The 27,546-nt window shown below is 37.9% G+C and overlaps 1 protein-coding gene across 14 annotated transcripts in view; it reads left to right on the top strand.

Annotated features, from left to right (window-relative positions):
- Positions 1–27,546, top strand: part of TBCK (TBC1 domain containing kinase) — a 198,734-nt gene that overhangs the window by 1,243 nt on the left and 169,945 nt on the right. For 11 of the 14 annotated variants that reach the window (XM_008512803.2, XM_070611788.1, XM_070611791.1 and 8 more), the window contains exons 2-3: positions 5,314–5,535; positions 15,228–15,300. In XM_008512803.2, coding sequence (XP_008511025.2) covers positions 5,343–5,535; positions 15,228–15,300 — 266 coding nt within the window. In that variant the 5' untranslated portion in view covers positions 5,314–5,342. The remainder of the gene's footprint in view (positions 1–5,313; positions 5,536–15,227; positions 15,301–27,546) is intronic. The other 3 variants (XM_070611795.1, XM_070611793.1, XM_070611794.1) reach the window with 1 other exon arrangement.

The following is a 27,546-nucleotide window of genomic DNA, read 5'->3' on the forward strand; positions in this document are numbered from 1 at the left end:
TAATAAAATGCAACAATTCACTGTCTCCCTTCCCACCCTCCGTCCTGTTCTTCAGAGATAACCACTTTTAACTGTCTAATTTTAGGTCTGTATGTTGAATAATAAGTTAAACTGCTAATTCTGTTTTTTCTTTTTTGACTATTTTTTTTAGGTATACTTTTTGGTAAGGAAAATTGGCCCTGAGCTAGCATCTGTTGCCAGTCTCCCTCTTTTTTTTCTTCTTTATCTTCAGAGCCCCAGCACATAGTTGTATATCCTAGTTGTAGGTCATTCTAGTTCTCCTGTGTGGGATGCTGCCGCAGCATGGCTTGATGAGTGGTGTGTAGGTCTGCGCCCAGGATCCAAACCCCAGCTCCCAAAAGGAGCACGTGAACTTAACCGCTTGACCACGGGCCAGCCGCCTTTTTTGACTTTTAGCAGTAGAAAGCCCACACCATCCACAACCTGTCTTCTCCAAGTTTTTGAATGGTCATGACAATTTTTAGTTTTCATGTTAGTTAGTTTTGTAATTCTAAATAGTATATGTAAACTATTTTTTTCACATCACTTTTGAAAATATATTTTGGCTTCTTATTTGGTAAAATGAGGAAAGTATTGACTCTCCCTTTTCCTTTACCACCCGAGAAACCACATCCACTGCCCCTTCCCTTTGCTGGACCTTTACTTACAGGTGATCACGGTTAATAGCATTTATAACACGTTTCTTAACTACAATTGGTTTTTGTTTTGTTTATGTGCTAAAAACCAAGAAAATGTTATAATACTATGGCTTTGTAAATATACTTCAGTGCAGAGCCAAGAATTACACCATAATACATTTCCTTCCCAGTGTTTTAATTTCCTGACCACTGTACCACACTAAGGAGAAGATTTGTAATGTTGACGTCAAATTGATTCTTCTTTCTTCCTCTGTAATGACGAAAAATTATCCCATAGTTAAGTGTGCTTTATTTGGGGGGCCATATACTTAGTACTTTTTAACCCTCCTCACTTTCGTGAAGGACTTTCTGCTTTCTTTTGGGGAAAAGGTGCATGTGCTTTCTTCACTATGTCCTCTCGTTCTTTGTATGAGAAGCCTCCATTCCATTTCTCTGCTTGAAGACATTCCCCTAGGAACCCAATCACTTTCTGTTTAATTTGAATAAATAACGTTCTAGTCCTTTTGTACATCTTCTCTTCCTGGGTTATATTGATTGAACTTGGGTAAGTTACATTGTTTCTTAACCACACATCTTCTATTATGTGCTCTTCTCGCTGTTTTGGTAGAATATATCCTAAGGAAACTTACTTACAAAAGGTATGTGGATTGCAATTTTATTTTGGGGGGAAGATTAGCCCTCAGCTAACTGCTGCCAGTCCTCCTCTGTTTGCTGAGGAAGGCTGGCCCTGAGCTAACATCTGTGCCCATCTTCCTCTACTTAATATGTGGACGCCTACCACAGCGTGGCTTGCCAAGCGGTGCCATGTCCCACACCCGGGATCCGAACCGGCGAACCCCAGGCCGCTGAAGCGGAATGTGTGCACTTAATGGCTGCACCACCGGGCCAGCCCCTGTAATTTTATTTTTTAATGTTTGCATGGCTGTAAATTGTTTTGCTATTATGATTGATAGTTTGGCTGGGTATAGAAACAAAATTATTTCTTCAAATCTTTCAACACTTCACCATCTTCTAACTTCCATCATTGCTCGTGAGATGAGAGTACCAGTTTGATCTTAATTTGTTGAGCCTGAACCAGTTGATTTTCTCTCTGAAATGATTAAAATTTTTAGTTATGCTTAATGCTTTGAAAATTTCTGATGATATGTCTTGGTGTGAGTTTATTCTCCGTGCAATGAACTCATTCAAAAGAGCTAGGATAAATGTCTCAGTGTGGGTCTTTTTTCATTTAACCTCCTTGAAATTATAAGTCTTTTTAATTTAAAGGTACATATTTCCTTTTAGCTGTGGGGAGTTTTCTCCTATTCTGTCTTTCATAATTTATTCTTTATTTTTCTCTGTTCTCTTTTTTTGGAACGCCTATAAAGTGGTGGTTGTATTCTTACTTTGATTCACTATGTCTATTATCTTTTCTCTTATGTTTTTATCTTCTTCTGTTTTTGCTCCACATTCTGAGCAATTGTTTCAACTTTATTTTCCAGTGCCTCTATCTAATTTGGTAATCATATATTTAATTTCCAAGCACTCATTTTTAAATTATTCTTTTCTCATATTCTCTTAATTTTGTTTCATTTTTCATTTATTGTGAGATGAAACTTACACATATTAAAATTTACTGATTTTAAGTGACCCTGTTTGATGAGTTTTGATACGTGTAAACATCCATGTGACAGCCATCACCCCAGTCAAGATGTAGAACATGTGCACTAATCCAAAATGTTCCTGTTTTCCCTGTCCAGTCCCGTCCTCCCTGCCTGAGGCACCACGTTCTCATTTTTATCGCTATAGTTGAGGACTGGAGTTCTGCTGGGTCGTTAAAGTTCTGTGTACTCTGCTTTGGGAGGCCCACGTTTGCAGTTCAGATCCCAGGTGCAGACTTACTCCACTCATCAGCCATCCTACGGAGGCATCCCACATGCACAGTGGAGGAAGATTGGCATGGATGTTAGCTCAGGGCTAATCTTCCTCAATCAAAAGAAAGAGGAAGACTGGTGACAGATGTTATCTCAGGATGAATCTTCCTCACATACACACACAGACAAAAAAACTGTAGTTCTAGAACTACATAAATGGAGTCATAGGATATGAATTCTTCTGGGTCTGCTTCTTTCATCAGCATAACATTTTTGAAATACATCCATGTTTTGGCGCGTTTGTCCCTTTTTTGTTGATGGTGAATAGAATTTCATTGGATGAATAAGCCACAATGTGTTTATCCATTCACTTGCGTGACATTTGTATTGCTTCCAGTTTTTGGCTGTTATGAGTAGACATACCATGAACATTCTCATGCAAGTATTTTTATGGACAAATATTTTCATTTTTCTTGGATATATACCTAGTAGAGTGGAATTTCTGAGTTATAAGGTTGGGGTATTTTTAATGTTAGAACAGTTTTCCAAACAGTTTTCCAAACTTCTTGTGTCATTTTACACTCCTACCAGCAGCAGTGTATCAGCTCCAATTCCACGTTTTCCTCAACACTGGTATTGCCAGTCATTCAAATTTTAGCCATTCTGGTAGGTGTGACATGGTGTGCTGTTGTGGTTTTAATTTGCATTTCCCTGATGATTAATGACATTGAGAACTTTTTCATGCCTTATTGTCTATTTGTATGCCTTCCTTTGTGAAAATATATGTTTAAGACTTTTGCCTATTTTTGCAATGACTTGTTTTTATTTTTATTATTGAGTTGCAGGCATTCTTTATTTACAGATGTGTTATCATAGGTACACACACATACGTATATTTGATAAAGATGTCATGTACACATGATGTAATATATATGTATGTATATATAGATATAAATAATATATTCCTTATCTTTGTTTTGGATTTTCATTTTGTCAGAGGTGTCTTTTGATGTGCAGATGTTTTAATTTTGATGAAGTCCAATTTATCATGTTCATCTTTTATGGTTAGTACTTTTTTTATCCTGCCTAAGAAATACTTGCCTATCCTAAGGTTGCAGAGATACTCTCTTCTGTATTCTTGTAGAAGACTTGAGGTGTTAACCTTTACATTTAGGTCTAGAATGCATCTCCGATTGTTGTAGATGTAACAGTAAGAGTTGAGGCTAATTTTTTCCATGGGGATAACTTCTTGTTTCAGCACCATTTGTTAAAAAGAAAGTCCTTCCCCTCTTGAATTCCTTGGCCTTTGTTGAAAACCAGTTCACTGTATTTTAAACGTGAATTCCTTGGCCTTTGTTGAAAAACAGTTCACTGTATTTTAAGAATTTTTTAATTTTAAAATATAAATTAAAAAAAATTTATCATATGTATGATATATAGCACATGCATATATAGATAGATAGAATATGGAAATTTTGGAGCATAATTATATGAATACCCATAAACCCACCAATTACTCAATGTTTTTGAAGCTTATGGGTTCTTCCCTAATCTCACCCTCACTTTTCCATAGCTTTTCCTGGCCTCAGGTGTTTGGGTTTTTTTTTTATTTCTTTCCTTTTTGAATATATTCTTACCTCACATGTAAGTATTCCTGAATTATTTTTTATTTAGATTTTCTTGTGTTTGAATGTTATGAATATTGGCATAAGTTTTGTGTGACTTTTTCTTCCTATTCAACATTATACTTCTACGATTCACCTATGCCGTTAGGTGTTGCTGTATTTTGCTCATTTCCCGTCGGGTATACTCTTCCATCAGATGAATGTACCACAATTCATTTAGCCATTTACCTGTCTTTGGACATTTATGTTGTTTCCAGTTTGGGGATAATAGGAACAATGCCACCCTAATCTTTCTTATGTGCATCACCTTGTGTATATGTGTGGGAGTTTATGCAGGAATGGAACAGCAAAATCGTGTCAAACTCTTTTCCAAAGCGATTGGACCAATTTACATTCTATTTCTCCATATCCTCCTAACATTGTGTTATCAGATTTTTACATTTTTACTATCTGGCAGGTATAAATTCTCATGTGGTTTTAATGAGCCGTTCCTTGGCTATTAATGAGGTTGTTTATCTGCTTGTATGTACGTTGGCAATTCCTCTTCACTCTTATATGAAATATGTCTTTCCATACCTCCTGTTTTACGTAATGGATGTAGTATCTTCTCAAATTTTTCTGAATATGTTAGAGTTGGTTTTGTTTTGTTGTTTTCTTCATAAATTATTTCAGTTTCCTCCAGGGCAGATTTTTTTGTTGTTGCTTATTTTATTCTTTGCCCTTTATGCTATAGTCTTCCTCAACTATTTGATGATTCCTGGACAGTTCATTATTTAAAGTTTCTGATCGGTGTCTGTATTTCCTCTTTCCTGACTTCCCTCACTCTGTGAGAAGGGAAAGTTTTGATGGTCTGTGAATTATTCAGGCTTCGGGTAAATAGAAGAACATTATTGATATGAATATGCAATAACGTGCTTCCTCCAAACTTAAACTGTCAGGGCTCATTGAAGAGGGAACGTTCTATCTTTTCCTTTTCTTGCCTTTGAAAATCTTTGATTTATGATTGGGTAGTTTTTCCTCTTTCATATCTTGGAATTTTTAAACTTTGATGTTGTTTACCGTGAAGTGTTCAGATTGGCATTTTCCTCCAAGTTACATATTATTAATCATGTTTAAGGTGAGAAAACACTGACTTAATGTTTGGTTGATGTGTCATAAAATTCTCTCCTTTTCCAGGTTATCTTGGAACATCTAAGACTCTAAAAATGTTTCCCTTGAAGGATGCCGAAATGGGTGCCTTTACCTTTTTTGCCTCAGCTCTGCCACATGATGTTTGTGGAAGCAACGGGCTTCCTCTTACGCCAAATTCCATCAAAATTTTAGGGCGCTTTCAAATCCTTAAGACCATCACACATCCCAGACTGTGCCAGTACGTGGATATTTCTAGGGGAAAGCATGGTGAGTTGTTGCTCTTTTCTTCTCTTTGTATTCTCTGCTCTGTTACCCTGATTAGGTTATAATGTACAGTACAGAAGTAGAGTAATTAGTATGCTGAGTATGTGTACGGTCGCCCTTCCCTCCAGCCACTTCACACTGAGTTGCTGGAGTTTCCTGACTGCCATGGCCCCTCACCTGTCCTTGTTTGTACCCTCCTGGATTATACTCTGCCCCCTTCCCTGCAATCTGAGCTAGTCCCTTTCCTAGATTCTTTTAGAGCCTTCGTCACATTGTATTATTATTTTCTATTTAATTTGTCTTTGCTGAGGATTTTAGTTCTTGAAGATAAGGACTAAATAACTTTTATCTCTGACCTCAGAGCCAGTACTACACCTGGCACATAGGGGGCACTCAGTAAATGTTTGTTGAGTGAGTGACTTAACAAATGACCACATTTGAGTGATTCCTCTCTCAGATTTGAATGAGGATTTTTAATTTTCAGAGAAACCACCTATCCTTAAGCATATTTCTTCACCCCTGTAAGAAGGAAATGAAAGTTCTAATGTTAGAAACTTTAGAAGTGTCTATTTGAATGTATTTTATGATTGCAGTAATAATTTGAGCAAGCCGTCTTCAAACGAAGAGGGAGTTGCTAATTTTTTTGAGGGGGTGGAGAGCTGCATTAGTCTTTTCATGTAGGATTCCATTTAGAGAACGGAAGTAGAAGAGTTGAGCCCTGCTGGTTGAAATGTCGATGTTTCACCCGGAAGATGTTTACCGCCTTTTCAGTAATATAGTCAGGTTCTTCCATATCCCGTTTCTTAGTCCGTTCAGGCTGCTATACCAAAACACCATAAACTGAGTGCCTTTTAAACAACAAACATTTATTTCTCACAGTTCTAGAGGCTGGAAAGTGCAAGATCAAGGCCCCAGCAGATTCCAGGTCTGGCGAGGCCCTCTTCTTCATTGACAGCCATCTTCTCTCTGTAAACATGTGGGAAGGGGCTAAGGGTTCTCAGTCTCTTTTTTAAGAGCATGTCATCCCATTCACTAGGGCAGAGCCCTCATGACCTAATCACCTCCCAAATGCCCCACCCCCAAACAACATCACATTGTGGGTTAGCTCTTAGCATATGGATTTGGGAGGGACATGAACATTCGGTCTATAGCATCCCTAAAGATACTTATGATGGCAATATTTTAAAATTATTTTTGCAAGCTTAATTGCATGCTGAGGTTCTATCTCTTAAAATTATTTTAAATGCATTTCAGTGAAATGAATTTAATTTTTCTAACATAAGATAATTTATAAAAGTTAACCCTATACTTGCTGATATTGAACTGTTTTTTCCCTATAAAAATGGCATTTTCATGTGTTTCAACCTAATATTAAAGACCCTCAAAAAATGCAAACTACATTTTCTTTCTCGTTTTGCTGAAAAATAGGCTAGGTGATACTTTCAAGTAATCTGTGTTGATGCAAATAATTCATAGTGAATTTATAAATCAAAATTGAGGTGAGTTTACTGTGAGCCAATTTGAGGACTTTAGCCCTGGAGGTTTTTCCACCGAGGAAGGAAGCTCTCTAAAGAAGTGGGGTGTACACAGTGGTTATATACCATGTTGGGACAAAGAGCATGTATCACATATGACAGGGAATATCTCTTTTACTACGGTCACCAGATACTTTTCTAGCACAGCACGTCAGTAGTCACAAAGCGAGCACAGCAAGTCAGTGGTCAGCAGGTTGCTGGTCACGAGATGAGTTAAAGCAGGTCAGTAATTAATCCTTAGTTTCTGGGAAGAAATGCTTATCCTTAAATGCTGATATGAGGGAGGCAATGTCCCAGTCTTTAAGGTCATCCTTCTTGGCTTTGGGACATTGTAAATATTTAAAGCAGATGTACAATGCATACTCAACGGGCCATGTCAGGCCCTTCTGGGAAAACAAGGTCAGGCTGTATTACTTTTAAACCAAATGGCTTCCTCAAGTACTCCAGTATATCCTATTGCTTTTCATTTATTCATCACTCTTAAAAATATTTGCTCTGAAAATATTTGTGTTTTATAGACTTTGAGTAGAAAATATTTTTTGTGATAAATATTAATGGCTAATATTTATTGAGTGTTTCTTATATATTAGGCAGTTTTCTAAGTGCTTTACATATTTTAATCAACTTAATCCTCATAACGTTACCGTAAAGTAGGAACAGTTATTCTCATTTCACAGATAAGGAAATTAAGCCACAGAGCAATTGAGTAACTAATCCAAAGTCACACAACTAGTAAGTAAAAAAAGGTGTAATACTTTCTATCATTTTTTTGAAAGATTTTTAAAGCTAAGTCTATGTTAATGCAAATATTGACACGTTCTACCAATCAGAGCTATTTAGTGCCTTAAATACTTTGGAGCTCCATCACATACCTAATGTCTTGAATATTTAGATATGTTGGGTGGCCTAGTGAGAGACATAGGAAAGAAGGAGGTAAAAAAGAGGTAATTGTCCTGCTGATGATAAAAATTCTTGATTTTTAATATTCATATGTATATATGCACACGCATACAAACTGATGTGTTAAAGTATATATCATTCTGTTGGAGCTTCCTTTACTATGCAAGATTGCCTTTGATTGATCTATCCAGCAAATATTAGTAAATGTTTACCAAATTTGGCCTAACCTTTCAAGAGAGAAGGTGGATGGGGCCGTATTGAGACCATAACAGTCTCTCTTCATAGGGCACAAACTTGGAGGGCAGAGCTGATAGAAAGCTAGAATTGAATCAGAGGTTATAAAGATGCTGATGAATGGAAGATTTGTTTAGGAACCAGTCTGTCTCGTCCACTCTGACATTTCTTACACTGTGCTTTGGTATACATAACCTCAGTTATGTCCACCGGAGTTGGACAATACTTTAACAGGCTCTTGCCTGACACTCTTGCCCTCCTTGTGTCAGGTGCCAGGTATAATGAAGATGAATAAGACAGGATCCCAGTTCCCAAGGAAACTCTAGAAGTAGTAGAGGAGAAAAATGCAGACATGATTATAATATGGTAATAGTTGCTATAGTAGATGATGTACAATATGCTATGCCGTGGGAGTACCAAGGAGGGAATATTAAGTTCCACATTGAAGAATATAGATATTAATCAGACTTCTGTGTATAAATTTTTGGTGAGATAAGGGAGTTTAGAACACAGAGGGGAAGCTCTTCTGTCTGTGAAGTTTTATTTACTTTCATTCATTTTAATGGTACTGGTAGCCTAAAAGGATTAATCCATTTTTAAAAGATGTGCTGGCCTTTTGTTGTTGGCATACTCCTAATAAACCAAATCTTAATATTATTCTCAATCAATCATTCTTATTCTTTTTAGAGGAATTTATGTTTCTTAATTAATTATAATCTTACATTTTTCCAAAAACAAAATTGAGACAAGTTAAAGACATACAATATTTTGTATATATAGTACATGAAAGAAAATATATAGTCAAGATGGGTAGAAAGGAAACAAGAGTAAGATATAAAGTTAGTGATATTAATATATAGTTTCTTCACATGGACTATAAATTTATTTGTAAACTTCTTATAGGTCAAGGCAAAGAAGGAAATCCAACTGCTTCAAATTACTTTTATAGTGAAGCTACATATTAAGAAATGAATTTTTAGGTATTTACCTACATCTGGAAAAATGATCAGTTACAAGCTTTATAATGTTCATACTATCTGTTGCCCAGGTGATGTTGGAGATGTTGGTATAGGAACTTCTTTGGTATGGGGACCTGAGATCTCCTACGTTTGTTGTTATGGGCGGTGTTCTCAACACATCTGTCTGGATTTGCTTTATTGTTCCTTTTTGTGTTGATCTCTGAGCTGGGAAGTCTCTGTAGGGGGAACATCTAAGTAAATTAAATCTGACAGTTTAAAAAAGCAGCTCTTAACCCAGGGGCCACAGGGGCCTATGAATGGATGTCAAGAGATCTGTGAACCTCTTGAAATTGTATATAAAATTTTGTGTGTGTGCGTATACAAGCATTTTTCTGGATAACCAGTCTATAGTTTTCATCAGATTCTCAAAAGGATTTCTAATATAAAGAAAGGGTTTAAAAGTCCTTATGGAGAGTTATCAAGAGCCATGGAGAGAATTTATCTTCTTTATTTAAAGACAAACTTGAGAAGTTCTAATGTAGGGCCGTAGACCTTCCAGAGTTGGTTTGACCTGTATTTAGGGGGTACCATATCACTTACTTACCAGTCAGGGGGCTCACAGTCAGGGCCACCATACGGAGCTTTGCAGTTTGCTCACGGCACAAAAGCTCCTGGCTAATGGAATAGGGGGAGCTGAAAGCTGGTTCTCTAATTTGTTCTAGGGGAGGGGTGCTTTTTCTAATTTGCTTGAATATAACCATGAAGACTAGTGCTCCCTGTACCTACAGTAGACTTTATAGATAGCTCCAGCTATTTGCCAAAAGTCTATAAAGGAATCTTTGGCAAATTTGTTGTTTTTTTTAAAAAATAACTTTTTGCTAAAGTTTTTATTTGACAATTGTTTCAATGACATTAACTAAATGTCTATTGCTAGCTTTGCACAGGAGCCTTCTTTTTAGTTATCATTGTCAGGTAGAAACTGACTCCGTTAGACACTGGGAGACTGTTAGTGTAGAAACCAGCTCAGCAATCTGGGCAGTCTCCTTAGGCCTGTCCAGCGTATCACTGATTACTGCGTCCCCTGCTTGCCCAGCTCCTAGATGTCAGCAGCCCTGTCTTCTAGGGGAACATAGGTCGTGGATGTGTATAGAATTCATGTTAGAATATGAGTGATTGTCAAAAGGTTAGAGAATTTATCTTGTTTATATTGACAGCGTCCCTTGTCCTGAAAAGTTGTATGCATGAGGAGTAAATAACTGAATTAGAATAAGCATTTATCTAAAGGTCTGTTTGTTCCAAAGCATCACACTCATTTCAGTTGCATTTAGTTTGAAAAATTTGAAAAGGTTCTACTCAACAGTCTCCTTAGTGAACAACACACATTTCTCAGTGAGAAACACCGCATGATTTTGGTTTGGACTCCACTTGATCCTCTCCTCAAAGAATTTTGATTTTGGTTCCTTTTCCCCCTTTATTTAGCTCTTGCTGTGCAGATATCTCAGAAGATGTCATTGTTAGTCCCCCGCCTTCCCTTCTTTCTTGAAGTTACGTATGACGTAGTCTGTTTTAGCGACATTATGTTTTCACAGGTTAGCTCAGAAGTCAGACTTCCACTGTTTTCTATAGACCATTTAAAACTGATTCAAACATGTTAGTTTCTTACTAATTCAGCAGGATGAAGTATTTAATCTCAAGAATAGTGGACATTTTATTAGAATTTGAGAACTTGGTTTATTAAAAGAAAAATTAAGGAAATATCTTTGAAAGAAAAAAGGCCAATAAAGCATGAGAATATTTAAGTTAACAAATTTAATCTTTTTCTTTTGAGCTTGAAATCTCAGCAGTGTTTAGAAGCAGAGTGAGGATTTTAAATGGTAATGCATCTCATTGTATTTGGTATTAATTACCCAGAAATCTTTTGGTGATTGCTAGTGAAATCAAGAACAAATTATTTAATTAATAGATTTGAAATTCAAGTAGAGAATAATAGAATTGTTAAGGACCTATAAAATAACTTATTCTCTATCCCTAGCTGCATGTACATTTCAACCTTAGTATCTATGTCAGTTCAGAGGTTCATCAGAGAAACAGAACTGGTAGAATATGAATTTTAAGAGATTGATTGCTAGGAATTGGCTTATGTGACTCTGGAGATTGTGAGGCCAGTCTGAAACCCACAGGGCAGGCTGCCGAGAAGGGCAAGCTGAACTCGGATGCGAGCGGAAGCTGCTGTCACTGGTGGTGTTTCTTCTTCAGAGGAGCTGCAGCGCTGCTCACAAGGCCTTGACAGCCAGTTGAGTCAGGATGGCCCAGATTGTCTGGGATAACCGATCTTACTGAAAATAAATGGATTGTTGATTTTAGGAATATTTATTTAGATACTCTATTTAAAAGGTGATGAGCTAGTCTGTTTTACTGTGAAGAACGAAAGAATGATGCAGCAGCTATATTCTAATAAACTTTCATATTAACACATTCACAGTTTACCTTTTTCTTCCTCTAAGTTAAAAAAAAATTTTAAATCTTTCTTTTAGTCTCTCCTTATTCAATTCCTTTATTATCTTTCTTGCTTAATATTGTACTGTCTTCAGTTTCTCAGCATTGAGTTAAAACATACAGCTCAGGTTGTATGTATACTACATTGATACTTGGCGTTCATCAAATATTTGTTAGAAGAAAGTCGTATATGTTCTACTCTTTAAAGTTTATCTTAGCGTCACATTTGTTTTCTATAAATCACTACATTGCTGACTTTTATTTGGCACATTATGATTCCCAAATATTTTTGTCCTATTTTATTCTGTGAAACTATAATGTTTTTATAACAAGCAAGTTATTTTCAAACAGTGGTCCAGAGTTTCAGGATGAGGACTCTCTAATGATTTCTTGAAAAAACTGGTTCATATTGGAAACATTGTTTTGGTATACACTCCATTACCTCTGGGAGAGACTGATATTCTGCCAAGGATTATGGCTCTACTGTATTAAAATAATGCTTCAAAATTCCATAGAATCCTGAAGCTTTGGCAAACTCTGGATTATGATATTTTGAAGGACTTTCCAGAAGAAGCCGGACAAAATTTTTTTTTTCTAAATAATTTTAAGCATGACAAATTTTAGGCTACTGCCAAATACTTTGGAAATCTCTCATAGATATGGAGACTTATGAATATCCAATTTAAAATGATTAATTAATGGAGCATACACATTTTAATAAGCTTTGATGTTTTTGTTTTATGTTAAAAGCAGCACCATTGAGGTATTATTATGCCTAGTTTACAACATAGGCATATAATTTTCTACACAGGACAGATGTCTATTTAGATAATGACTGTCACCACATGAGACTTATTCATTTCTAATGGCTACATCATGCCTTTGCTCAAGTTGATTCATTTAACAAGTATTTTTGTGTTAAGTGCTTATATGTTTGAGGTGACATTCTAGACTATGGCAATACATTTTTAACAAGACCATCATTGTTCCTGCCATCATGAAACATTATCTAGAGGAGATCAAAGATATTAAATAAAAACATAGAAATCTTCAGAGTTGAAATAAGTGCTACAAAAGAAAAGTGCAGTGTAGAATCGATTATATTGTAGGAGGAGGAAATTGACTTGGGGGCCCAGAAAAAAGTTTCTTGAGGAAGTCACACTTAACTGAGGGATGAATAATCATAATAGCTCACACTTAGGGAGTGATCGCTATGTGCCAGGCATGGTTCATGTCCTTATTATATCTTAACTCATTTCAACTTCACCACTACTCTATGAGGTAGGTGCTATAATTTTCCTCATTTTGCAGAAGAGGAAACTGTGGCACGGAGAGTTGGCAAACTTCCCCAAAGTCACATCACTAATAAATAGTAAACCTTATGAGCAGTAGGATAGTCTGTGCTCTTTACCACTGTTTCAGGATAGGAGTTAACTGGGAGAAGAGAGTGGGAAGATCTTTTCATACAGTGGGAACCCGTGTGCTGGTACCTTAACACAAGATATGGACAGGAAGGCAGGGTGACTGAAAGTTGGTGAGCTAGAGATGAAATAACAGGAGATGAAGCTAGAGAGGGAGTTACATATTCAGATTTATTTATTACTATTACATCACTTAGACTTTAGTATGAAAATATGTTAGAGGGTAATAATTAATGTGAGAAGACCAGTTAAGAGATTGTTGCAGTAATCTAATAAGAGAGGATGCTGGCTTGAACCCAGATGGCAGATGGAGTGAACTGTGCAAATTCTGGAAACATTTGAAAGATAGAAATAGCAGGACTTTTTGTTTGATTTGAGAAAAGGAGATTACTCCTAAGTTTCCAGCTGGAACAGCTGGCAGGATAGTGATACCATTTACTGAAATTGTAGTAAGAGGAACAGGCTTAAGGAGCAAAGTATAAGTTATTTTTGGGTTCTTTTGAGTTTGAGGTGACTTTCTATTAAAGTGGGACGTTGTCTTTAAAGCCTGGAGTTCACAAGAGAGTTCTGAGCTTCAGATAAAATCTGAGAATTTTTAGCCTTGGGGGTAAATGAGCAGAAAACACAGTATGAAGACCCTGAATGAAAGATGGAAGAACTAGAAGCATTGAAATTTGGGTCGACAAGATGCCAGTGTAGAGGAGACTGAGGAGAGGTAGCCAGACAGGTGTAAGGAAAACTGACAGAAAGGCAAGGTGCAGAGCAATGTGGCAGCTCCCATTTGTTTTCCTGAGAGTGGTTTGCTTTTTCCTGCCAGAACTTCACAGTGGTACTAATGTGCTTGGAGTTAATTTTGCATGCTCTTTTCTGTATCGAATTGAAGAGTTAGACTTTTTATCTCATGATTTTCTTTCTTACTCTCTTTTTCCTTCTCCTTCTCATTAAATGTTCTTTCAAATTTGATTTTCTTTGGATTCCTGTTGAGATCGCTAGGAGTCCTTCAGTCTCCTGCCCTCCCAGCTCACGTGGTTGCCTGTCTAACATCGGCTTTCATCTCTCCTCTAGGCAAGACCGCACCTTGAGCCCATCCTTACTGGCAGCTTCTCCTTTTCCTGGACCTCCTATCCTTAACTTCTCCCTGCCCATCTTCTGCCATCTCATTTTTCTACTTCAGCTACTTTTCACTTCCACTAAATCTCTTTGTAGTTCTCACTATTCCCAATCTCTTTGCACCTTTACCTCCTTATCTTGTCTTAGTCTGGCATCTGTGTTTTGTATTAACTTCTTCCTTATCTAACTTAGAACCCATTTTGCACAGATACTGAAAGTACCCCAATTTCTTTTAAACCTTTGGTCTCTCCTAAAATAACCTTATCAAATCCCCAACTGTTTGTAAGCCCAGTTGTACTTTTTCTCGTTCCTCTTACATTCATTCATTAGAAAAGTATTGATCTGCTACCATGTCAGAAAATGTGTTAGTCACTAGGGATAACTGATGAGGAAAACAATGTGTGGCCTGACCCTTGGAACTGTACTGTCTTATTCTTAGACAGTTGATCTGTTGTAAAATAAAAATTATGTCATAATATTGATTGTGCCCACCAAAATTTTGTATTGTTACTTAGTCTCCGGAGGCCCCATGATGTTACAAACAGTCCCAAAACAATTTTCTGCTTTTTCTCCATAGTCATGATTCAGAACATTTCTACTTTTGTCAAGTTTCTGAACTCAATTTCAAAGACCTTGTGTTTGAACCAGACTGTCAAGACAATTTGTCCCTAGCTCCCAATTTCCTCTTCACTTCAGAATTTCTTTATATCTTCGTCCAAGCTTTCCTTTCTCCTAGTCTGTGTCAGAAGAAGGATTGCTTCTTTTTTCTGAAGGTAAACCTTTCCATCTGTTTTTCCTGATGCACATGGGAGAAACTAGTGAAAAACACAAGATGAAAAGAAATTGTTTCATGTATTGTTTTATTACACGTTTATCCTGTTACTCTACATATATGGTAATTGTGTAGTTAATATAGAGTTTGAAAAGTTCTTTTAAATTATCATGTGTACTATATGTTAATATCTTTAGAGGGGTATCTTATTTTGTTATTAAAATGTGTATTAATCAAATATAAAGTGGATTTGCTTTGTTTTACTCAGAGAGACTGGTGGTGGTGGCTGAGCACTGTGAACGGAGTCTAGAAGACTTGCTTCGAGAAAGGAAACCCGTGAGGTACTGTGTAATGTCAGCACGATTAAATGAAAAGCAGAAACTGGCGAACAAAAAGGCATTTTAACTAGAAACTGCAGAGTTTTGGTTTCTTCTGTTACTTGTTTAATGATAAAATCCAGGTGCAAATTTTCATTTGGGAAATTTAATTCACAGGCCTCGTGGAAATTCAACGTTGACGTTGTCCAGTGTTCAGCTTTTGTGAGGGAGGTGTTCTCTGAAGTACTTGACCAAGAAATTCCTGAAGAGGATACATGTGAAAATTTGAGATCTTTTCAGTACTAAGTGAGCCTTTCTGTAGCTGAGATCAAGAGTATTTTCCTGAGAGGAGTGCATGGCCGCTTCTCACAGGATCTGGGTATTCCCAGGGCACAGGCGCCATGTGCAGTGAAGGCCGTGTGCGGAATAGAGAAGTCATAATCGCGGCCTGGGTGGGACCCAGTGGTGTGGGGTAGGCGCAGTTATCTCCATGACTCAGTAGATTTGCCTTCCATCTCAGGCATTCTTGGCAAGGAGAGAGTGTGGTCTGAACTTTAGTACAAATATACTGTGAAATGAACGTCTTCACAGAGTTTCCTAAATTATCTTAAAATCATGAAAAATATTCCTTTAATGAATAAAGTAACTTATCATAAACCAGTGAAAAACACTGGCCATGAGTCTTTATCACATTGTAATTATCCATCCTAGTTGAAGAAATATTCTTATTAGTCCTTTTCAATCACTGCTATATTATAGATGAAAATAAACCTTTTTCAAGGGAGGAAAAAAATGTGTATCTTACTAAATTAAATGGTAGTAATTTAATAGAAGCAAAACAAATTAATTGAGTAAATGTACGTTCCTTGGTACTTTAAATTATTTTCCTTTAGGTGGCTCTGAAGTGAAGATGCAGGTATCAAGGGTACCCTTGCCTTTCTTGCTTCTTGAGAAAACTCTAATCTAACCATAGCTAATAAAAGTGACCATCCTAGATATTTAGAAATAGCTTAACCTTATTTAGTGAATATCTTTTTATAATTATAATTTTTGCCTTTCACAAATCTTTGATTTTATTTTTTTAAGAACATATCACTGTTTTCTCACTTGTTTAAATGTATACTTTAATTTATAGACCACTGATGCTAAAACAAATTCTCTGTGAAAGCTAGTTGACATTTAAATTAAAGCCAATTGTAGCCACATCTTTATCGATGAAAAAAAACTTTATTTTTAATTCAGCCGGGGTTAAATTTGTATAAAGATTTACAGTGCAGTATGTGTGATGAAAAAGCCACTAACCAGCTAGCCAGCCTTAGACAGTCTCTTAATCCTTTTCCTTATCTGTAAAACAAGGACAACGTGATGACCCTTAAAAATATTATGCTGAGCAAAAGAAGCCAGACACAAAGAGTATATTCTTCTATTTTTGTAAAGTTCTAGAACGATCAAAACTCATCTGTGATGATAGATATAAAAACAGTGCTTGTCTCTGGTACGGAGAGAGGATAATACAAGAACTGATCCAAAATAGCCTAGAGGTAATTGAAATCTTTTACTTCTTGATCAGGGTATTAGTTACGTGGTACATGTTCTTGCAAAACTTGTCAAAATTCACTGAAATAGACACTTAAGGTGTGTGCTTTTCACACGTATAAATTGTACTTCAATTCTTTTTAAAAGCCTGTTGAGTTAGTTACTTGGCTTAAGTTGTGAATCCCTCATATAGCAACAGTACTATGTTGTTAATGAAGATGCTTGATCTAGTGACGTACTTGTTTATATTTCTCTGTTTCTATAAGAAGAAACAGTATGAATTAGTTATTGCTGCTTAACAAGTTACCTCAACACAGGAGCTTAAAACAACAATAAACATTTATCATTTCATTCAGTTTCTCTGGGTCAGGAATTCAGGAATGGCTTAGCTGGGTGGTTTTAGCTCAGGATATCATGAGGTCACAGTCAGTATATCAGCTGGGGCTGTAGTCCTCTCAAAGCTTGGCTAGGGCTGGATGATCTGTGTTTAAGGTAGGCTCACTCATCTTGTGCCAGTTGTTGGCAGGAGGCTTTTGTTCCTCCCTACCTTGAGGGCTCTCCACAGTCCTCTGGACTGTCCTCACAACGTAGTAGTTGCCTTCTCTCAAGTGAGCAATCTAAGAGACAGGACAAAGCAGGGTGGAAGCTGCAATGCCTTTTATGACCTAGCCTCAGGAACCACGCACCATTATTTCTGCAGTATCCTTTTGGATACAGAGGTCAGCTATTAACTCTATTCAGTGTGGGAGGAGACTGCACAAGAATGTGAATCCCAGGAGTCAGGAGTCATTGGGGATCATCTTTGAGGCTGGCTGTCACAGAAATCTTAGAGATCATATAAGTACTTAAAAAAAAAAAACAAAAAACAGGAGTGAGGGGCTGGCCCAGTGGCACAGTGATTAAATTCACACGTTCCACTTCTCCGTGGCCCAGGGTTTGCCGGTTCGGATCCCAGGTGTGGACATGGCACTGCTTGGCATGCCATGCTGTGGTAGGCGTCCCATGCATAAAGTAGAGGAAGATGGGCACAGATGTTAGCTCAGGGCCAGGCTTCCTCAGTAAAAAGAAGAGAAGGACTGGCAGTAGTTAGCTCAGGGTGAATCTTCCTCAAAAAAAAAAAAAACAGGAATGAAATATTAAACCAACATTCACACTAACTGAAAAATAACTAAAGGTCTGAAAATTATTCACTATTCATTTAGGGTACTTGGGTCAGAAGAAAGGAAGGAGTTTGCACTATGAAGATAGGGTAGAGTGTTAAAGGAATGTCCAGAAGTACCAGAGGTAGAATAGGGTCTTCACGGACATAGCTGTGCTGCGAACAGATTTGCTCTACATCCTGAAAATTGGTGGCACCATGGTCTGGCGCTCCCAGCCATTCAGCGGACTCTGTCAGCCACAGCTGAAGAAGTTCTCTGTCATCGGGACAGCAGTAACTGCAGTGTTCCTTCTGCTCTCCACGTTTCCTTCTATGCCTGTGTATGTCCTTCCTTTACCTACTAAAGGAATTGAGACGGAAGAAAGTGACTCAGAAGACACTTTTCCATCTTTGTCGTTTTACCTCAAGTGTATCCTTTTACTTTTTTCACTTTCAGTTGTACTGTATGAGAATACAGTCGGTAGTGCTTTGCCGGTGAGATTGAATCCATTAGCTCATGAAAAGTTTTACTTTTCTGTGTTAGTCATCCTTTATCCTTGCTTTAGAGATGATAAGTCTCATAGCAGTGAACACCAATAGTTTCAACAGTGTAAAGGTGTAACAAGTCTGCTTTCTTCAGTGCTTTTGTATGTGTCTTCTTGAGGATCAAATGTTGTAAATGGAAGCAAATTCTCTGAGTAGGTAGATGAATATGAATAAGATTAAATGCAAATTTCATATTGTCTTTCATGCTATTTACATTTCCTAATAGTCTTTTTCATTTATTTAAAGTACAACATACGGTAGCTTTTATGGGTCTTTGTAATTTCTTCAAGTAAGATATATTTAAACATTTTTGTAAATAAAGTACTATTTTTTAATCGTTCTGGTAATACACTAAAATTCAATATTTTCCTTGTTCGTTGCAAAATTTAACATTTAGCACTTACTGTCTTTGATTAGAAATGATTCTGTCAGGTTCAGTTCCAAGTTGTTATCTGATCCATCTGTCTAATTAGCTCTGTTGAAAATGACTTGACTTTCCACACATTTGGATTCCATTAGTCTCCAATATCAGAGCAGGTTTCATGTGCGGAGTTGATGTGCTGCAATTGTCATTAGTTCTATAACCTGTTTATGGAAAGTGAGAAGATGTTCTTGTGGCTTATAGATCAGCTCTCTCCCTGCTGCTGAAAGCAGGCGCCCTGCACCTGTGAGAAGGGCTGACGGAGCCCACAGGAGTCTGGTGAGATGGGCTTGCAGTTGGAGACCCAGGCGTCTGAGTTGTCCGTCTGCCTCTGACTGTTCAAAACTGTAAGAGGCTGCTTGTCTGGCGGTTACACGCAGTTGATTGTCTACACTTCTGAACTTGAATATCTTTCAAGGCATATATCTTACAGGATTTATATTTTGAAGAAAATGTTAAATCTTTCATAAAATTGGTGGGATAGGGAATAGAGACATGAAAACCAGAAACTTAAAGAGTCTATGTCAATTTGCTCGCTAACTTTTTTCATAACAGATTTAATATCATTGAACTAAGCAATATTCTACTAAAACGTTGTAGTAGTAATTGGTATTACAAATATGTTATAGCTTAAGACTGTCTTAAGGTTTCAGATCCAACTGGAGAGTCAAACAGAAATCTCTCTTTTTATAATTTTAATGGCCGTAAAACCCTTTTGAGAATTCACCCAAACAGAAAGTAATGATTTTGTGCTATGACCTGGAGGTATTATCGAGTCAGTCGTTTATAAAGTAATGTTATTTGTGTAGATAGTTTGCTAACCTGCTTTGAAAGAGTTAACTCCTTCACCATTTTCTATTCAAGCTTGAATATGAGGAATTAATTTTTGGAGAATGCTGCTCTCTTTTCATTGGCTTTATATGTTGTGCCAGAGTTCAAGCTTGCCAGTATTTCTCTCCAGTTTCAGTCAAATGATCAGAATTATTTGTTGGAAATGTAGAGGAATGGAATTAAATTAGTCTCCTGGAACTGGTAGGTTTCAAGAAAAAGAAAGTACAACATTTGGAAGGTTTGTTTGAGGTCATCTCATATTTAGTGCCTGTGACTCAATTTAATTGCTACCCTAAAGCCAGATTCAAGAAACTGAAAAGTGGAGAAATTTAAATCTCAACTCCTTTCATAAATATTTTCCAGAGAATAGTATAATGAGATACATCTCCATCCCTCGCATTAAAGCAGGTGTGAGGACACGGCTGCCTCCTCAGTCTAGGTGCTATTTGGGAGGTAGTTCCCCTTCATGTTGTGTTATTCAGAGCATTTACTGTTGCTTAGTCTGTAGACGTGGCAGCAAGTGCAGTTCATAGACAGACAGCAGAGTTTGGGCACTTGCAGTAAAGTTTCTGCATCATCCTTAAATTTGCAAGTGAAGGCAGAGTGCGTAGCGCAGGCATGTTTCCTTAATAAAATGTTTGTCATGTGTTTTTAGGGTTATGGTTTTGAAAATTTACCAGAGAACCATCAGCATCGCAGAGGTCACGCATGGTTATCCGTGGAGACTTTGGTGGGAAGCAGGCTATGTCTGCAGCTGTTCACTAGCTGCATGGAAAACATGATCTGGTTTATTCGGATGAGTGAGTTTTATTTGCCCCTACTTGAAGAATGCCTACTCACTGAATTAGATAACTCCGAAAGATTGCCTACTCACTGAATTAGATAACTCCGAAGAATTTTGGACACGTTCCAGAATGTGCTCCACAGTTGGCTAATGAGCCACAGGTCATAGTCATCACAAATAGACAGTAGATATTCTTATTTTAGAATATGACCTGATGGTAGAAGTTGAGGCTCTCATATATTTTTTGCCTTCAGGAGACCTAGTTTCAAAATGCATTTGAAATTATTACAATGTAGTCAAGTAACTTAGAGATTTATATAACTGATGTATATTTTTCTTCCTATTTTACTTGTTTTGTTTAAAGGCAGAAAATAATACCAAAAGGTGCTCTTCACTTAGGCTTGGAATCTTTTGCTTTCTCCTCTCTTGTACCATTGCTCCTATTAGTTGTCAAGAATCGTTAATACAACCTTGCTGATATTTCTCACATCTCTGCTGTCCTCTGTGTTCTTCAGTTCAGGACTTCATCAACAAACGGCTTGACTGTTGCATTGTCACACTCTCCTAACTGCTCTTCCTGCCTTTAGTCCTTCCATACTCCAGTCACTCCTACTTTCTGCTGCCGTGTTAATCTTTTTAAAGATCAATCCATTGCCTGTTCAAAAACCTTTGGTGGCTCGCCATTTTTTTTTTTTTTTGAGGAAGGTTAGCCCTGAGCTAACATCTGCTGCCAGTCCTCCTCCTTTTTGCTGAGGAAGACTGGCCCTGAACCAACATCAATGCCCATCTTCCTCTACTTTATATGTGGGACGCCTACTACAACATGGCTTGACAAGCAGTGCGTAGGTCTGCAGCTGGGATCTGAAGCTGCAAACCCTGGGCCACCAAAGCGGAACGTGCAAATTTAACTGCTGCGCCACCAGGCCGGCCCCATGGCTTGCCATTTTTTTGCATGTGAAGAAAATGCATTTTATAGGCATAGGATCTGACTTCAATCTAACTCTCTAAATTATTTCCAAATAGTGTCTAAATTGTGCGAGTAGTTTTTATTGTTACCAATACTATTTAGTTGAGGAGATTGAGTCCCAGAGAGTTGAAATACACTGTGAAGAGTGAGTTGTCTTTTTGCCCAACTGTGTCTCTCCAATCTTTGGCACAATATGGAGCAGCTTCTCCTTGAAGTAATTCACTTACCTCTGTCTCTATCTATACCATACCACTGAACCAAAGCAAAAATTGTATTTTCCTTCTCCCAATTCCATTATTACATTGTATCTTTCTAGTCGTAAGGTACCTTTCTCTTTTTAGCTTATAATTGTTTGCCTGCAATTATAGAGTTAAGGAAGATGTGGTTTACCTTCCCTGATTGACCTTACTTCTTTTGACATGCATACTGTAATCTTTCATTTTTCTATCCCAAAAGTTGTTAGCATGAGAGTTTGCATATAGTTAATGTGTTTTAAATGAACTATTGAATGAATTAATTATGTTTTTAGTTTAGTCATGCGGTTTGAATTCTATTACCCTATTATCTTCTTTTTAATCGTGTGCCATAATTTTATTTCCCAAACAAATGAATTTTGGTGAAAATATGATGCAAACGTTATCTTAGTAATTTGTTTATTATTTTCTTGGAAATATTTTTTAAAAATGACTGATTAGAGGAAGCAAATTGTCTATGTCCTTTCTTGTGGCTTGGGGGAAGAATCTGCTTCTACGCTCATTCAGGTTGTTGGCAGAATTCGGTTCCTTGCGGTTGTAGGACTGAGGTCCCTGCTTCCATGATAACTCTAATCCAGGGGCTGCTCTCAGCTCCCAGAGGCCATGTGCATTCCTTACCATGTGGCCCTCTCCATCTCCAAAGCCAGAAATAGAGAGTCATCTCCGTCATATCACGTCTTGCTCATGCCTGGAATCTCTGTTATTTCTTCTGACTCTACCCTCTAGATCCAGATTTCAGGGACTTGTGTGATAAGATCAGGCCCACCTGGACAATGTTCCTTTCTTAAAGTCAGCTGTACCATATAACATAACATGATCATGGGAGTAAAATCTGTCATAGTCGTAATCTTGGAGATTATGCAAGGTGTCCATCAGGTAGCAGGAATCTTGGGAACCATCTTAGAATTCTGCCCACCACAGTTTGGTTAGTAAAAATTTGAGAAAATTTTTTAGATTATAGCAAGTGTGATATTTTGTGTTCTCTTTTGTATTAGTAAGTCACTGTGGCTGAGGTGGTGGGTACTCGGATGTGTCGGGTCACCAAGACCACTCCCAGCTTCAGTGATTCACCAGAAGCACTCACAGGTTTCAGAAGTCATTGTACTCCTGTTACATCATACTCATCTTGTTACAACAAAATGGTACAAAAGGGTACAAAGCAAAATCAGCAATAGGACAAAGTCTGGAGGAGAGCAGGCGCGCTTTCTGGCCTTCCAGAGAGCTGTGGAGGATGTGCTGATTCCTCCAGCAACAAACTATGACACATGTGCGAGGCGCGGCCTGTTAAAGAACCTGGCCTGAGCCGGGGAGCGAAGGGTTTCTGTTGAGGGGTGACTGACGTCAGTTACAGATGCTCCAGACCCCCAGAAGGAAGGCAGGTGTTCAACATAAATCACATTGTTTGCACAAACTATCTAGACAAGCTAGAGTGGTTCAAGGCCTCAGATGGGCAAAACACTCTTACAGTTAGCACGTTCCAAGAACACGATTCCCAAAAGCCCACAAAGGGCCCGTCAGGAAAATAGGCACTTTTGGGGAATACACAAGATTTGAGACTGATGAGATTCCTTTTTGAGGCAGCATTAAATTAGATTTTATTGCTGCTTCCAGCAATTTGTGAAGTGTCTTATGACTTTGTAAATTAATGGTTGCTAGTCTTGTTAGGGTTTGTGTAAAGAGTTTTTTCCCGTTCATCAACAAGATACTAGCTTTCTATTGCTGCTGTAACGTATTGTCACGAACTTAGCAGCTTGAAACCCACAGATTTATTATCTCATAGTTCTGTAGGTCAGAAGTTTGTTGGGCTTGGCTGGTTTCTATGCTTCAAGTCTAACAAAGCCAAAATTGAGCTCCTGTCCTCTTCAGGCGCAGGGGAGAACCCATTTCCAGGCTTATTCTGGGTGTTGGTAGAATTTGGTTCCATGCAGTTGTAGGATGGAATCGTTCTCAGCTTCTAGAGGCACCAGCATTCCCTGGCTCGCAGCCCTGTTTCTCCATCGTCAAAGCTCCCAGCAGCAGGCCCAGTCCTCCTGAGCTTCAAATCTCTGACCTGGCCTCCTTGTCTTCTGCCACGCTGTCTGTCTGACCCCTCTGCTTTGCTTGTCTACTTTAGGGCTCATGTGATTGCACTGGGTCCACTTGGATGATTTGGGGACTCTCCCTATTTTAAGGTTAGCTGACTAGCAACCTAACTCCACCTGCAAAGTCCCTTCACAGCAGTACCTAGATAGTGATTGATTGAATACCCAGGTGACGGGAATCTTGGAGGATTCTGCCTGCCACCTTCTTTATACAAGTACTGAATTTAAGTCTAAATTTCATATTATTAGTTATACCTCAGTTTCTAAAGAGAGAAATAATTAATTAAGCAGTGTTAATCCTTTCAACAATCATAAACATATTTAACCTCTGTATTATTGATGAAAAATTTTTGAGTCACCCTCATTACCAGTTATCTTCAGGAAAAAAAAATCAAAATTTAGTAAAGTTTAAATTCAAACTTCATTATATGCTATTTTCCCGAATAATAGTCAAGAGTAAAGTAAACCCTGTGTTTATTAAAATAAAATCCTTACTGGGGAGAGGAAACTACTTCAATGTCCATGTGCAAAAAAGGATGGTCAGAGTGTGTGTAAATATGTTGATGTAGAATGCACACCTGTTGTTTTCCTTTAGAGACACTTTTTTTTAGCCAAATGCATCGTCAGTTGAAATATTTAGTGAAGTATTAGATGCATTATATTCAGAGAGAGAGAGGAGAAGAGTAAGGACCAGAGTGGGGAGGAAGAAGAGGAGCCTGGGCTTGGGATGGGGCGATTGTAACAGATTAGGAACTCACCTGAGTCCAGGCTGGGTGTCTCCGTGAGTAAGGGTACTGAGCTGAAACGGCTGGCCTGGAGAGCAGGTGACACGTTGGAAAGCAGCAGCCAATACTCCGCTCCAGTCCGTTGTTACCATGTGAGAGTGTGTCCTGGTGTTACCATCTCTTTCAAAGTTTCTAAAGAATCAGAATCTGGATTCTCACGTGAAATCTCTGAATTTCTAAACATTTTCAAGTAATTAAAAAGTTTTTTAAAAACTTTTTTTTATGATCTAAACAAACAAAAATAATGGGCTGAATTTGGCCAGTGGGCAGCTAATTTGCAATTATCTGATATAAGAAGTTAAGTTATTGCTGGAGGAAGATAATATTTCCTCTGTGCTTTGAGTTAAATGGATGGGGTTATTGTGAAAGGGAATAAAGGAATTGAGTTTTTAACTTTTAAGAAAGTAACACATTGGAAAGAAAAGGTGAAATATCTGCATTTCCTAATTTTACTAGTGAGGTAAAAAATTATATACTTTTGAAAGACTGGTTTTTTTAATAGAATGATCTGAGAATGATATGAGTTGTTTGTGTTGGAAATTATTTTAACCTATGAGAACTTTCTATCTTAAAAAAATTATCTGTGTATAGCCCCAATGGTCAACTGTCACAGCAGTTTTTTCGTTACTCATTATTTTGCCTCCTGTTAAACTAACCAGTTTCTTGAGTGAGAACACTTCAGTAAACTCAGCAGGAGATTTGGTTTTAGGATTTGCACTGACTTCAAGGGAACACTTTGAATTTTGCTCTGTGGTATTGTCTATACCAGTAAAAGACAAAAGAGGGATGAAATAGAAGTGAAGTGAATGAGTACAGTTTCCTGCTGGGAAATGTTTGAAAAGTAGAAACCAGTGAGTTGGTAAATTGGGAGGTGTCAACACGTAAAAGAACTACAATTGCAGAAGCCTTTGGAGTCAGGCCGCCCAAGAGGCTCAGAGGGTTTTCTGTGGTTTTATTTTGTCTTTGTCTTCATTTTTTAGCTATGCTTCTTTTTCTTTTTTTTAAGTGATTCTGGTAAGGATTACAATATACATCCTTACTTTATCATAATCTTCCATGAATTAACATTATGTCAATTCACATATAATGTAGGAATCTATTAACAATATATTTCTGTTTACCCTCCTCCCATCCTTTGGGTATTGTCATTCATTTTAAAATTTATATTTACTTTTACATATATCATACATTGTTGTTTTTTGCTTTAAACAATTTCCTTGAGAAAGAGGAAGAAATTCTTCTGCATTTAACGATGTATTTCCAACTCTGAAGAGTTCTTAATTTCTTTCTTTTGATTCAGGTTTCCATCTGGTATCATTTTCCTGAAGCCTGGAAAACTTTCTGTAAAATTTCTTTTAATGCAAGTCTGATGCTGACAAATTCTCACAGATTTTGGTCATCTGAAAATGTCTTTATATCACCTTAACTTAATTTTTTTCTTAGGTAGCATTTTGTTATTAAAAATCTCAAACATAGCAAAGTTGAAAGAATTGTACAATATACCCATATTCTACAATTAACACTTTGCCAACTTTTCCTTTATCACATATCTATCCATCCCACTATCTGCTCATTCACCCATCTTACTATTTTGATGCATTTCAAAGTAAATTGCAGGTATGAGTGCACTTCATCCCGAAATCTGTCAGCATGTATATCATTAACTAGAATTCAATATGTTTTCTTTTTACGTAAAATTTACATTCAGTGAAGTACAAAACCTTGTGTATTGTTTGATGAGTTTTTACAAGTGTGTACACCTGTGTAACCCAAATACACATCAAGATACGGTAACCACCATCAAACTAGAAATTTACTTCTGATTTCTTTGACCTTAAATTGATTTGGCTTATTCTAGCACTTTATGTAATTGGATGTAAACAGTATATACTCTTTTGTGTAAGGCTTCTTTCACCTACTCTAATGTTTCTGAGAGTCATCTCTGTGGTTTCATGTATTATAGCTCATACCTTTTTATTGCTGAGGTGTATTCCGTTTTATGAACATGCTACAGTTTGTTTAGCAATTTTGTGTTTATGAACTCCTGGAATATTTCCAAGGTTTTGGCTGTTTTAACAGAAGTTGCTGTGAATGTTCTTGTAAGTCTTTTTTCTGGGCAAACGTTTTCATATCCCTGGATAAATATGTAGCATTAACACTGATAGCTTATAGGGTAGGCATATGATTAATATTATGAGAAACCACCAGACATTTCTTCAAACTGTTGTACCTTATACGTTCCTACCGACAGTGTCTGCGAGCTCTAGCTCCTCTGAATCCCACTGACGGTGTCTGCGAGCTCTAGCTGCTCTGTATCCTACCGACAGTGTCTGCGAGCTCTAGCTCCTCTGAATCCCACTGACGGTGTCTGCGAGCTCTAGCTCCTCTGAATCCCACTGACGGTGTCTGCGAGCTCTAGCTCCTCTGAATCCCACTGACGGTGTCTGTGAGCTCTAGCTGCTCTGTATCCTACCGACAGTGTCTGCGAGCTCTAGCTCCTCTGAATCCCACTGACGGTGTCTGCGAGCTCTAGCTCCTCTGAATCCCACTGACGGTGCCTGTGAGCTCTAGCTCCTCTGAATCCCACTGACGGTGTCTGTGAGCTCTAGCTCCTCTGAATCCCACTGACGGTGTCTGCGAGCTCTAGCTCCTCTGAATCTCACTGACGGTGCCTGTGAGCTCTAGCTCCTCTGTATCCCGCTGACGGTGTCTGCGAGCTCTAGCCCCTCTGAATCCCACTGACGGTGTCTGCGAGCTCTAGCTCCTCTGTATCCCGCTGACGGTGTCTGCGAGCTCTAGCCCCTCTGAATCCCACTGACGGTGTCTGCGAGCTCTAGCTCCTCTGTATCCCGCTGACGGTGTCTGCGAGCTCTAGCCCCTCTGAATCCCACTGACGGTGTCTGCGAGCTCTAGCTCCTTTGTATCCC

The sequence above is a fragment of the Equus przewalskii genome, chromosome 2 (assembly GCF_037783145.1).
Source record: "Equus przewalskii isolate Varuska chromosome 2, EquPr2, whole genome shotgun sequence".
Classification (NCBI taxonomy): Eukaryota; Metazoa; Chordata; class Mammalia; order Perissodactyla; family Equidae; genus Equus; species Equus przewalskii.